General features: G+C 42.2%; 1 protein-coding gene across 4 annotated transcripts; it reads left to right on the forward strand.

Annotated features, from left to right (window-relative positions):
- Positions 1-730: 730 nt before the first annotated feature.
- Positions 731-6463, forward strand: LOC109268606 (uncharacterized). 4 transcript variants are annotated; one of them, XM_019451975.2, is made up of 6 exons: positions 731-939; positions 2782-3198; positions 3348-3410; positions 4751-4798; positions 5270-5320; positions 6225-6463. In XM_019451975.2, the coding sequence occupies exons 1-5, from the start codon at positions 870-872 to the stop codon at positions 5308-5310; spliced, it is 639 nt and encodes a 212-aa protein (XP_019307520.2). In that variant the 5' UTR covers positions 731-869; the 3' UTR covers positions 5311-5320; positions 6225-6463. The 4 variants fall into 4 exon arrangements, with proteins under 4 accessions (XP_019307520.2, XP_019307521.2, XP_053751408.1 ...); XM_019451976.2 differs by having other exon boundaries at positions 5270-5300; XM_053895433.1 differs by having other exon boundaries at positions 2836-3198.
- Positions 6464-13812: the final 7349 nt, after the last annotated feature.

The raw sequence follows: 13812 nt of genomic DNA on the forward strand, positions 1-13812 counted from the left end.
CTGAGGAAGTCGCTAGCAGAAGCCAGGTCTGCTCTGCCAGGAAGTGTATCCCATGTTAGCGACTTCCCTCAGAGCTGGAATATCTTCAAGTGAATCTGGGGTCACTTAGTGTCTCAGCCTCTCCTTTCCTCACCAGAAAAATGGGGAGAGTAATGTCTTACACACAGGATCGTGGTGAGAATCAAATAAGATAGGAGCACATGTGAAAATTTATGATTCTAGATGTTTCTGTCATTATGTAGTGGTTATAGTAGCAATAATTATTCTCTTTGACAATTCTAAGGGACCCGCTAGGACAATTCTCTTTAAGGGACCCGCTAGGGTGAGAAGACTTTGCAGTAGGGCTCTCCCTTAGAATCAGAGTAGCCATCAGGCTCTGACTGTGGTTCTTAGTCCCACACCCTGATACAAAACAGCTTTCCAGGGCAGTAGAGGGCTAGGCTCCAGCCTCCATGACAAATTTGCAACCTCCTGAGGCCAGGAGGGGGTATTTTCTGGGACCTGGAGGAGCTAGACTTTCCCCCCTGCCTCTCTGAGAAGCAACAGGTTGGTGGTCCATTACCACCAAGGTGCAACCTAATTTCACCACAGTCCTTATCAGAATCTTCCATACTTCTAGCTTAGCCCTGCCCCCAGTTCCCTTCCCACCTTTGCTTCAGGGGCATTCTCATCAGGTGGGGTGTGGCTTGCTTTTTCTTTTCTTTCTGTCTTTTTTTTTTCTTTTTTTTCCTACAACCACTTGGAATAGCTGCCTTGAGGGACGTGAGGCTGAGGGTTGCATAAAAGCTCAAGGGAACTCTGTCCATCACACTCAGGACCTGCTTCCTTCCACTTAACCTCCACCAGCCTCTTGCGCTCCCGCTGGCACCATGCTGAGGAAGGCCCTGATAGTCACAGCCTGGTTTACCTTGGCTGTGACTTACCCTGTAATACTCCCGGGTAAGTGGACCATTGGGAGGTCTGTTGGAGAATGAAACTGAAATTCTTTTATGGGGTGTGTGTGTGTGTGGGGGGGGGTCTTTCTGCAGAAACAGAAAGAGCAAAAGACAAAGACCAGCAGTGAATGTTGCAAAGTGAAGTGGGTGAAATTATATCCACTTGGTGTTAAGTTGGAGATGGGCAGGTGGTGGAGCCCCGGCGCCTTGGACACATGGAGTGCTAAGCTAAAATGTGGATTAGGTGCTTGAGTTGATCTCATAAAGGTAATAAGTTTGGGCTAGACGGGCTTAGGGTGGGTGATGGGAAAACATCACTACTGAGGGTTTTCTGTGGCCCTATTCGCTCTTGGGTCCTAAAGAGGCTTTATTCTATTTAGTGCCGGTTGAAAAGTCCTAGGTTGTATCCTCATTTTATAGCAGAGTGCAGTTCAGAGTGCTTCAGCAGTTCATTCAGTCACGTGCAATGGAAATCAGGGTGTCTGGAATGGAAACTTATGAATCACACTGAGAAAGGAAAGAAATAGGGGTCTTCCTGAACTGGAGAGAAAAGGAAAGCTTTCCCCTAAAGGCTTTCTTTTCTACTTCTTTCCAAATTCAATTTGATTTCTCGGGAGAAAGGGTGTTTGTTCTTTTGCATTAAAATAATTACTTTCAGGGCCACTGGGTGACCTAGTCAGTTAAGCATCCAAGTCTTGATTTCGACTTAGCTCATGGTCTCATGATTCGTGAGTTCGAGCCCTGCTTCGGGTTCTGTGCTAACAGTGTGGAGTCTGCTTTGGATTCTCTGTCTTTCTCTCTGCTCATCCCCCACTCATTCTCTCTCTCTCTCTCTCAAAAATAAATAAACGTTAAAAAAAACTTTAAAAATAATTACTTTCCCCCATCCTCTTCCTCCCAGAACTCCCTCTGATACCTTTCAATTGATCAGATGCTGTATTTGGGGTTCTTTACTGTATACGCATGAATGATACAGCATAGTGACTAAATTAGAGAGCTAATGATTTTGGCCTCATTGGCAGTGTGCCCATAACCTGGTCACCGAGGCTAGGCAGCCACAATGACTGGGTATATTTCACTACAGTGAAGGATTCACTACTGGCTCAAGAAGACCCTGGTTGTAAGCTCATCAGGTCTACATGGTTATGATGCTCTTATGGTGAGCAAACCCCCAAATATCTGCATTGTGCATTCTATGGGAGAGACTGGGAAGTTGGGTCCTAGACTTCACCCAGTAAGTGAAAAACCGGTAGGAGTAGCCCATTTTAGAGTCGATTCCATTCTGGTTTATGCACCTTGGAAATAGCTGTTTTCCTGGCTCCTTCCCCCTTTTGGTTTCTGTTTTTAGTTTTCAGGAACCTGGAAGGATTATATCCAAGGAAGGATATCCCTGGAGTTTTTATTCAGTTTCTGTCTAATTTGTATATAGAGGCACAGTATTGAATTCTTCTTCCTAAACTGACCCTCTCAAAGAAAGATGGTGTAGCGGGCTTTGAGCATACTCTCCTGGGTGGCAGTTAAAGTCTTCTGTCCTTTCTAGCACTTGGCAGGAGAGAAACTTGTGGTGAGACCACATTTGACTCAATATACTCTTTTATGTTCCAGATTTTCCCCGGAAAAAGATCTAGCTTGAAGTAGTGTAGAGATGGTGAAAATATTCTTCCTAGATAGTACTTAAATAATTCTTCTCCTTCTTCCTCCTCCTCCTCTTCCCCTTCTTCTTCTTCCTCTTCTTCTTCTTCTTCTTCTTCTTCTTCTTCTTCTTCTTCTTCGTTGTCGTCGTCTTCTTCTTCTTCTCCTTTTTTTTTTTTTTTTTTGGCTCCTCTGGAATTCATTACTGACCTAGACTTGACCACTGACCTTGAGTTGATTAATGCCCTTGGATTTACCACTGAACTAGAGTCCTCCGCCATCCTGGAGTCATCTACTTACCCAGAGTCCACTGTCACCCCAGAGTCCCCCACCGACCTGGAGTCATCCACCACCACAGAATTCACTGCCACCTTGGAGTTGACCACTGACCCAGAGTCCCCCACCGACCTGGAGTTGTCCACCACCACGGAGTCCACTGCTGCCCTGAAGTTGACCACTGACCCAGAGTTCTCCACCGATCTGGAATTTTCCACTGACCTGGAGTCCTCCACCGACCTGGAGTTTTCCACTGACCTGGAGTCCACGGCCACCCCAGAGTCAACCACTGACCTAGTCTCCATTGGTGTAGAATCGACCACGGATGTGCATCTTGAGAACACACCAACCTTTGGTAGGTGAGGGTTTGGGCTTCAGAGGAGGCCTGGGCAGGAGTTGGTGAGCTCCCATTGCATTTCTGAGAGAAAGCCTGCTTTCCTCCAGTGTACTTGATTTCCCAATGTAAGCTGATGATCAAAGCCATCCTCTATTTTGTTGTCCTAGAATTATCTACTGAAGTGGAATCAAACACTGATAGCTCTGAGGAAGCAACTGCTGAGGCTACAGGTAAGGATTTCTGACTTCAAAAATGCAGAAATTTCTTCCTCCTTTTTCTTGTTTATAGGTCATTGCATAGAAATGTCCTGAGGTATCTCATACATTTGGGGATACTTTTGCTGCTTTGTTCTCTATGGTAGAGGGAAGTTTTGCCAAAAGTTCTCTGAAACTTGTAGAAAATTGAAACATTTTCCCCGAGTGTCAGAAACCGAAATTGCTTGGATGCCAACATAGCTCCATCCCAGAGGTCTGCCCAGACCTGACCAGGACCAGCCTTCAGGGCTTCTCAAAGAGGAGGGGCTTGGTGTCTCCAATGGACTGAAGTATGTGAAGTATGTGGTGGCCAAAAAGGGGTTGACAATTTCCTTTTCTCTGCCAGTTCATTACCATTCAGTTTACATAGAGAACTTTTTGAGAGAAGGTTATGGTAAATGTAAGTCTTATTTGCATATAGACTGAACAAAAGAGAAAAGAGATTTAAAAGCTTTATGCGTTAAGCAGTGGTCCTATCTTTGCCCAACCCTCTTTCCAGTCTCTACCTTCTTTCATTTTTCTGTCTTCCACCTAGCCAAGGGGCCATAAGATTTCGATGCTTTCTACCCCCACAAAACAAACCCCAATACTTTAAGGGATGCCTGGGATGTTTGCTAAGAAAGACTCTTGGGTCTTATCTACAAAAGCAAATTTCTATATGATCTGATTCTTATGTCTGCAAATAATAGCTAAAATTTATCGCGATTGTCTATATTCCAGCACTGCTCTAAGTGTATTGGGGTATCGCAGGGAGTAGTGGGAGGAATCTAGAAATGGTATGTTAGTGGAAAGGCCTATTTTGAGGAAGGGTTGTTTCCCTGGCTTTAACATCTTCCTCTTCCACTAATTGTCTTCCTCGAAGAATTGACATCATTTGCAACACGAAGCTCTACTTCACTATTGTGTTCTAATTACCCAAACTGTAATCTGGCTTGATTAAAGAGTTCATCTGTGTTAATGATGTCTTCCCCTGCCCCCTCCCATGGGGCGTTAGGAAAATTCTCATGTTTGACTACAAGATCCATCTGGTCATTTTTGCTAATACACTGGACCTCGTACCTGCTTATCAAGAGATGCTTTCTGACTGTGGAATTTACCCACAAAATGAGGGTCTTTGTTTTTTTTCCCCTCACCATAATGTATTTATTTATTTAACTTTTTTTTTTCAGTTTTATTGAGATGTAATTGACATCAGCTTAAGGTGTACAATGTAGTGATTTGATATGAATGTATATTGAGAAGCTGTGGTTTTTAATAGAGAAAATCAATGGAGGTTTTAACTTTTTAAGTTAAGAAATGTACTCCTTTATTTCTAGAAAATGTCACTGCCACTTACTCAGAAGAGCCCATGACTAGAGGACCAGGTAAGGCCAAACAGCTTTGTCTTTCTCGCCTATTCTTGGTCTTCAAGGGTTTTTTGTTTTTGTTTTTTTTTTTCCTTGGGAGGCTTTCCAGAACAGACTCAGGAAGTGGGACTCTGGTAGGTACTCTGCCTCTGTTTATACCCTTCTCACTCATGTCTGCTCAGCTTCTGGGGGAGAAGAGGGAATGAAGTTATAACAAATACACGTGCTGCTCTTAGGGACTTGTAAGTGAGTGGAGACCTCCCCTTAAACCAGATCATCCTCATGGAGTGCATCTGTGTTCCATTTATAACAGTAGGATTTCAGGTATGGCAGAGGACCCTGGCAGTTGGGAGAAGGAAGGTGTGGGTGCCACAGACTTAGTGGAGCCCTCTGTTTACCAGGGCTACGTGACGCGGTTAACTGAATGCTAGACCCACTGCGAGTGATCCTTACTGACGTGAATAAAACCATTTCTTTACTTAATTTCAGAAGAGCCCAGCACCTCCGTGGGAAGCAATGAGTATGTCTAAGTACCTTTTTGTAAGTTTCTTCTCTCTGGCCCTGATTCCTTATCAAGGGTTTGATACCATTTTCAGTGCTGGTTTTCGTACACTGTGAAAGGAGTCCAAACTGACAGCTTCCAAGATGCTGAGATCAGTTATAAAAGCTCACATGAGCTCAAAGGCAACCTCTTTCCTCTCTGATGTTTGTCTTGATTGTCTGGTTGTTCAGCAACCAAATAAGCATACGATAAACAAGTCTTCTTGCTTGAGTTTCCCAAGATTGCATTTTCCTCTCTATCTTGGATGTGGATTCCAATTCAGTATATGGAGTCTTTTTCTTTTTTTTATTTTTTTTTATTTTTAATGTTTACTTATTTTTGAGACAGAGAGAGACACAGCATGAATGGGGGAGGGGCAGAGAGAGAGGGAGACACAGAATCGGAAGCAAGCTCCAGGCTCTGAGCCATCAGCCCAGAGCCCGACACGGGGCTCGAACCCGCGGACCGCAAGATCGTGACCTGAGCTGAAGTCGGACGCTTAACTGACTGAGCCACCCAGGCGCCCCATATGGAGTCTTTTTCAAAGGAAAAGTCTGAAGAAAAGTCATCAGATTTTCCAATGCACAGACTATATAATTCAGTTAAAAACTGTAAAGCCTCAGAGTTCTGAATCAGGAGGTCCCGGTTTTACTAAGTGGCCTCATTTTGGGCTTTTTTTTTGGAAGCCTCTAAAATGGTTTCTTCATGAAATAAAGTGGCTACCTGGACAGTGTGTAAATATCTGACTTGAGACACAAGGAGAGGGAGGGAGAATAAGGAGTTTACACCTTAAAGAAATGAAGTCACATGTCCAAGGTCACAGTGGGCAGCGGGGAAGATGGGGGTGATCTGTTGAACACTAGTTTCTTTTGGTAACTCCTTTTTTTTTTTTTTTTAATTTAGAAAATGAAGCAGATTTTCCATTAGTTGTGACCATCACCCTTCTAACCACAACTTTCTGAGAAGATTCTGAGCTTCTGAACAAGGCTTCCACCCCATTATTGGAGATTGAATATTGTAAAGGCCTAGATGTACCTGTTGAAGATAAACAGAGTGACAGGAGTTGTACCCACACAAAGGAGGGGTGTCTTTTAACAGTGTCCCATTTCGCAGGGGCTCAATAAATGTTGATTAGAATTGAATTTTGAGAGGGGTTTTTTATTTTATTTTATTTATTTATTTTTTAAATTTTTTTTTTAACATTTATTTATTTTTGAGACAGAGAGAGACAGAGCATGAACGGGGAAGGGGCAGAGAGAGAGAGAGGGAGACACAGAATCGGAAGCAGGCTCCAGGCTCTGAGCCACCAGCCCAGAGCCTGACGCGAGGCTCGAACTCATGGACCACGAGCTCGTGACCCGAGCTGAAGTCGGACGCTCAACTGACTGAGCCACCCAGGCGCCCGGGGTTTTTTATTTTATAAAGGGACAGATTGCTTATTTGCCTTGTGTTAGTACTAATAATCATTTTATTCCTCTCTGGTAGATACTTTATAACCAGGCTTTAACTCTTGATGGCCCCAAGAAAGCATGAAATCAACTATGGAAAACATATTAGTTTTCCTATTCCTGCTGTAACGAATTACTACAAATTTAGTGGCTTAAAACAACACAGACCTATTTTATAGTTTTGTAGCTCAGAAGTCTGAAGGCATCTCACTGGGTTAAAAATGTGTTGCTGGGGCTGAGCTCCTTTCTGGAGACTTTATGGAAGAATCTATTTTCTTGCCTGCTTTGTTTGCCCCTCTTTCATCCTGAAAGTCAGCAGTGGCTGTTTGACTCTCTCGTTATATCACAGTCACTGACACTGACTACTGCCCGTCTCTTCTACATTTAGGGACACTAAGAACACATCGGGCCCTACCTGGATAATCCAGGATAATCTCCATTTCAAGGTCAGTTGACTAGCAACCTTAAATCCCATTTGCCATGTAACTTAACATATTCACTGATTCTGGGAATTAGTCAGTGAGTGTCTTTGTGAGGCCATTATTCTTCATACAACAGACAGGACAAGACATCTCACTCTAAACCTGGTTTGGTTCATTACAGGATGGAGATAATTACCCATGCTTTTTTTTTTTTTTTTTCCTTACACTAGATTTTTATAAGAGGATATATATGAATTTATGTAAAATTAGTTGGCGTGGCACATATTTGTAATTTTGCAGTATGCAATAGCGTAAATGACAAACTAAAATGGCAGAAATGTAGAGTGATAGGCAGAGTTGAAAGTGGGGAGAATACAGATTTTAGGTGTATATCTACCACTTGGGAACCCCAGCTTCCTTATGTAAAATGAGTCAATTATGCCAGGTTGATTGAAAATTCCCTTTTTCTTCTTAATATATTTCAACACAGAATACACCAGTGTTTGGGAATATTAACTTAAAGAATTACTAGCTTACTAGCTTGTCTCAGGGAAAATTATTCCATGCTTTCCAGTGATTTTTACACAACATGCAATAAATCCCTCACTCTTAGGATGAGTTGGCCACAGAGCACATCAGATTTTAGGATTCTTTATCCTGGCTCTATCAAGCCCCTTATCTCAGGTCTTTTCTTCTAAATAGGAAAGTAGTTCCAAGGTCTCTGCTGATCTCTTTTAAGACGATAAATCTATTTCTGTTTTGCCAGTCAACTATTTTTCCAATTTTTCTTCCTATTTTCTCCTTAGTTTCAAGTACATTTCAGCATGGACTTTTATGATGGACCATTGGAATGGTTTATGCAAGTTAGCCAGGAAAATGTGATAGTTGCCTCCAGCTAGGCACTCATTAGTACCTATCTAGAATAGAAAAAAAAATTTTCATTTCAGATTCTGACTGATTAGTTAAAGGTAGCTGCCTAGAGACTAATGAGATGACTACCAAACTTGGGGATTGGTTGAAGGGGGAATTTGTAACATGTGTGCTGACCATTTGCTGATCCTGGTAGAAGTGGCATTGAAGCTATGGGTTCAGATGAGGTCATTTAGGAATAGTATATATACTGGAGGAGTTAGGCACCTGACAGAGTCTTATAGAAACTTGACATACAGAGCAAGCAAATGACAAGGAGCCCCACACAATTACTGTCCTCATAATAGCAGCTACCACTGAAGGCTTGCCTATGGGAGGCATGGACTGAGCTGAGAGCTTTACATAAGTTACTTACACCACGTAAATATGTATGATATTATTAATTGCATGCAATTGCGCCCCAAAATAAGTAATATTTGTGCGATTTATAGACAAATATAAATATCAGCTTTAAACATGAAAAAAAATGCTGTTACAACGCAGTAACAACAACAATAAAGAGTTACAGGACATTTTAGAACAATCATAAGGAAAATTATAAACCACAATAAACAGAGACCAAAAATAGAATGGTTAATGGCATAAGAGAAATAAAGATAATCCTTAACTATCTGTGGAAGCCTGTTTGGGGGAAAGTGGTACCAAATAGAAGGATGCCAGTTGTCCTCATAACTTGCTGGCGAGGCTCAGGGGTTACAGGCACAGGTGCTCTTAAGATTAGGCTTAAGGACAGGTGACGATGGTGGAAAAACAGGCGACAGGAAACAGGTTCATATCCTCCCTTGTTCCAGCAGGTGAGATTAGATTTATTCTCTAGAAAATTGACCCAGAAAAGTGCTGGACTTGGGACCGCCATCACTGAAGAAGATACGAGGGAGATGCCATTCTAAAAGCAGGGCAATGGAGTGAAATGAATGGACAGACACCTAGTCTCTTACCCAGGCCAGCTCCAAAGTGCCAGCAGTGAGGATTATGCCTGCCATGCAGTCTTAATTCTTCTGAAGAGTTGGAGTGGTCTCAGAGGTAGCATCTGGAGATAGGTCTTCAACAAATTGGGTCTCAGGCCACCCGATCATTCTCCTGTGAGGCACAGGATTCTATAAAAGCCTTGCAAGGCACTCAGTTTTCTGATTATCTCAGTGCCTCATTTTCATGTATAAAAAGAAAGCAGAGCATCACCTGACATTTGAAGACAATCTCCATCAAATAACAGTTAAGGAGCAGTAAAAGGGGAATTCAGAAGAAACGTAGAAAACACGAAGAGCAGAAGAAACCTTTAAGAAACTGTAATGGATAAATTCTGAGGGATAAGAATGGATACTGCATCCTTGCAACAAGAATAGGTTGCTATTGAATAAAGAATCAACCAGCGGTGCCTGGTTGGTTCAGTGGGAAGAGCATGAAACTCTTTTTTTTTTTTTTTTTTTAAGTTTATTTTTGAGAGAGAGAGAGCACGCAAGCAGGGGAGGGGCAGAGAGACTGGGACAGAGGATCTGAAGCTGGCTCTGTGCTGACAGCAGACAGCCCCATGTGGGGATCAAACTCATGAACCATGAGATCGTGACCTGAGCTGAAGTCAGCTGTTCAACCAACGGAGTCACCCAGGCAACCCTGGAAGAATGTGCAACTTCTTGATCTTGGGGTTGAGCCTTTGTTGGGTGCAGAGATTACTGAAAACAATAAATAAAAACTTAAAAAAAAAGAATGAACCAGAAAACATAGAAATACTGGCAATTGTGAATTTAGATGATAAGTTTAATAGAAGATGAAATTAAGAAACTCCCTTATAAAAAAAAAAAAAGGAAAAGAGATGGTCAGTGAGAAAAGAAATGAGAAAATTCAATTAACACAAATTTCAAAGAAAACAGAGCGGGAAAGAAATTATCAGTGAAAGGCTGCATTTCCCAGAACTTAAGGACGGCTCTCTGTATTGAAACTGCCCAGGGTTCATCCACAGGCCCACACTTAGCATTTGCAGGGGCCAGTGCAGGAATGCAAATGGAAGTTTGCATACTCTATATCTAAATACGCACAAGTTTTAAACTGAGCTAGATAGAACCTAGGTTCCGGTCACATATCCACCCACGTATACTGCCTTTTCCTTGGAGACTGCCCCTTTGACCAAGCCTAGAGACTAAAGGAGCCCTGTGTTCCCCCACACCACCCACGCCCTTGTGAAGTGAGGGGCAGGCAGGGACAAGCTGTTTGCAGGAATAGCAAGAGGGAAGCTGGTCTGGTGGGGGAATGACTTGGTCAAGCTTGTGTGGGAACCTGCTAGGCAAGGTTTCCTCCCTCATGTCTCACTTCTGATTTGGGATTTCCAGAAAGTTTTGAACACCTCCCGGTGTATAGCCTTGAGCATGGGAGTGGCAGATAGCACAATTCCCCTGGGGGGTGGGAGAACCTGTCTGCCTTGTTTCTGGTGCCCCAAGGCAGAGAAGCTATGAATTGTTTCTCTTAACACGTTCACAATCCTGCATTCTTAGTCCTGAAGGGCCTGTGCCCTCTCCCATAATTCTTGTTTTTTTCAAAAATTTACTTGCTGAGGGGCACCTGGGTGGCTCAGTTGGTTAAGCATCTGACTCTTGGTTTCTGCTCAGGTCATGATCTCATGGTTTGTGGGTTTGAACCCTGCATCTGGCTCTCAACTGAGCATGGGGCCAATTTGGGACTCTCTCTCTCTCTCTTTCTATTTCTGCCCCTCCCCCATTTTCTCTCTCTCTCTCTCAAAATAAGCACTTAAAACAAAAACTTACTTGCTCAGCTTCTAAAATAATTTCTAATGAGAGTAAAGAGAAAAAACAATGCCTTTGGTTTTGATGTTTGTGTGGGGACTCTTTCTAAATTGCAGGACCCAGAATTGGGGGCCCATCCTGGAACATTGAGACCCCAGTACTATAAATGAAAAAGACAATCCACATCAGCATATATCTAACTCAATTTTAGGGATAAAAAGATGATGCTGAAGATCTCAGTGAGAAGAACAGTCATTTGCAATGAACTGAGGGTCAGCATGATAATGGAACAAGGGAGGAAGTCAGAAAACAGTGGAAAGTTGTCATAAACATTCTGTGTAAAAATAATTTTCAAACTAGAATTTTATATCCAGTCAGAGTATCAATTGAGTGTGAGGGTAGACGAAAGTCACTCTCAGACAAAAAAAGATCTCGAAATATTTGCCTCTCATGCATTCTTTTGCAAGAAGATATGGCATGATGTGCTTCACCAAAGGGGGGAAAAAAACAAGAAAGAGGAGGGCATTAACTCAAGATATTAATCATCCTACTAAAAAGAGAGCAAAGAAAATTTCCAGGACAGAACAAAATTATTTGATAGGTGTGAGGGTGAGGAAAATTGCATTGAGAGAGACATTGCAGATCTAGCTAGAGGTTGCAGGATGGCTTAGGTGTTTAAAAAACAGACACACAAATAAATGAGGAAAAAGATAATGATTAAATCTAGGAAAAACAAAAAGTCCTGCAATGAAGGAAATATAAGTATAAGGAACAGGCGATGTTAGGTGCAGAGTTGGCGTTGGTGAAGATAGGAATTAATAAACAAAGGCAAAGTACTTTTTTGTACTAAAAGAAGTCACCGCCAAATAATCTTCAGCCGTTGGAGCTGGACACTGCAGGGCTTACTAGGCTGGAGCAGTCCCCTTGCTGTCATTCACCCCACCTCTGTCCTCATCAGAAACAATTGGGGAAGAGTGAGGTTGTTATCAGAGGCCAAGTGGAGAGTGAAGGGTTGGAGTTGGGAGTGAGCTTTCCTTCTCCTTCCCTCTTGGTGCTTTCCCCTCCATGAAACCACCTAGGGAATCTGCGAGAGAATTACAGTAAAACCTTGGTTTGTAAGCATAATTTGTTCTAGAAACATGCTTAGAATCCAAAGCACTCGTATATCAAAGTGAATTTCAAGAACCATTGGTTCAGTTGTGATCATGTGACGTTCGGCATCAGGTACTACTCGCATTGCAAGGCATTGCTCATTTATCAAGTTAAAATTTGTTAGAAAGTTTTGCTCATCTTGCAGAACACTTGAAGAACAAGTTACTCTCAATCCACGGTTTTACTGTACTTGTAAAGGCCTCGTCATAGGGCTGTGTAACCTGGCACCTGGCTTCTCTCAAGGCCAGTGATGACAGAAAAAGAGAGACATTGAAGAAAAAAAGAGAGTGACCAAGATGAAGCCACAGTGTCCTCTATAACTCATTCTCACAAGTGACATATCCCCATTTCTGCCACATTCTGTTTTTAAAATTACTTAAACAAGAACAAAACCAATAACATTTCACCCATCCCCCCCCCCCACTCTCCACCCCCTGCTTCTGGCAACCACTAGCCTGTTCTCTGTATCTGTGAGCTTTTTTTTTTTTAAGTTTATTTATTTTGAGAAAGAGAGAGAGCAAGCGAGCAGGGGAGGGACAGAAAGAAAGAGAGAAAGAGAGAATCCTAAGCAGGCTTTGCACTGTCAGGGCAGAGCCCAATGCAGGGCTTGAACTCTTGAACCTTGAGATCATGACCTGAGCTGAAACCAAGAGTTGGACACTTAACTGACTGAGCCACCTAGGTGCCCCTATATGAGCTTGGTTTTTTTTTTTTTTTTTTTTAATAATTAAACTTTTATTTAAAATTCCATATATAAGATCATATGGCATGTCTTTTTCTGTCTATTCACTTAGCATGAGATACTCTGTAGGTCATTCATGTTGGCCCCAATTCTTTTCTATGGTTGAGTATTTCTTATCTTTTTTATGTCTGAGTAATTTACGGTCGTTATTTCTTATCTTTTTGGTAATTTCCATCTAACAGGTGTTAGGTGATATCTCATTATGGTTTTTATCTGAATTTCCCTGATGATTAAGGATGTAGAGCATCTTGTCATGTACCTGTTGGCCATCTGTATGTCTTCTTTGGAAAAATGTCTATTCAGATCTTCTGCTCATTTTTTTATTTAAAAAAATTTTTTTTTAAATGTTTTTATTTATTTTTGGAGAGACAGACAGAACATGAGCAGGGGAGGAGCAGAGAGAGAAGGAGACATAGAATTTGAAGCAGGCTCCAGGCTCTAAGCTGTCAGCACAGAGCCCGATGTGGAGCTCGAACTCACGAACTGTGAGATCATGACCTGAGCTGAAGTCAGACACTTAACTGACTGAGCTACCCAGGCGCCCCAGATCTTTTGCTAATTTTTTACTTGGGTTGTTTTTTGGTTTTGTTTTTGTTTTGCTATTGGGTTGTATGAGTTCCTTATATATTTTGGATATTAGCTCTTTATCAGATATATTATTTGCAAAGGTTTTCTCCCATTCAGTAGGTTACTTTTTCATTTGCCAGTGGCTTTCTTTACTGTGCAGAAGCTTTTTTAAAGTTTGGGGGTGCCTGAGTGGCTCAGTTGGTTAAGCATCCGACATCAGCTCAGGTCATGATCTCGCAGTTCATGAGTTTGACCCCTGCATCTGCTGTCAGCACAGAGCCCACTTTGGATCCTCTATCCCCTCCCCCCCACTCCGTCCCTCCCCCATTTGCTCTTTCCCCACTCCTCTCTCTCTCTCTCTCTCAAAAATAAATAAACGTTAAAAAAGATAAAGTTTGATATAGTTCTGCTTGTTTATTTTTTGCTTTTGTTGCTTTTGCTACTGGTGTCAGATTCCAAAAATCATCACCAAGACATATGTCAAGAAGCTTAGTG

This window comes from Panthera pardus, unplaced genomic scaffold (genome assembly GCF_024362965.1).
Source record: "Panthera pardus isolate Hobbes unplaced genomic scaffold, ASM2436296v1 HiC_scaffold_6, whole genome shotgun sequence".
Taxonomy (NCBI): domain Eukaryota; kingdom Metazoa; phylum Chordata; class Mammalia; order Carnivora; family Felidae; genus Panthera; species Panthera pardus.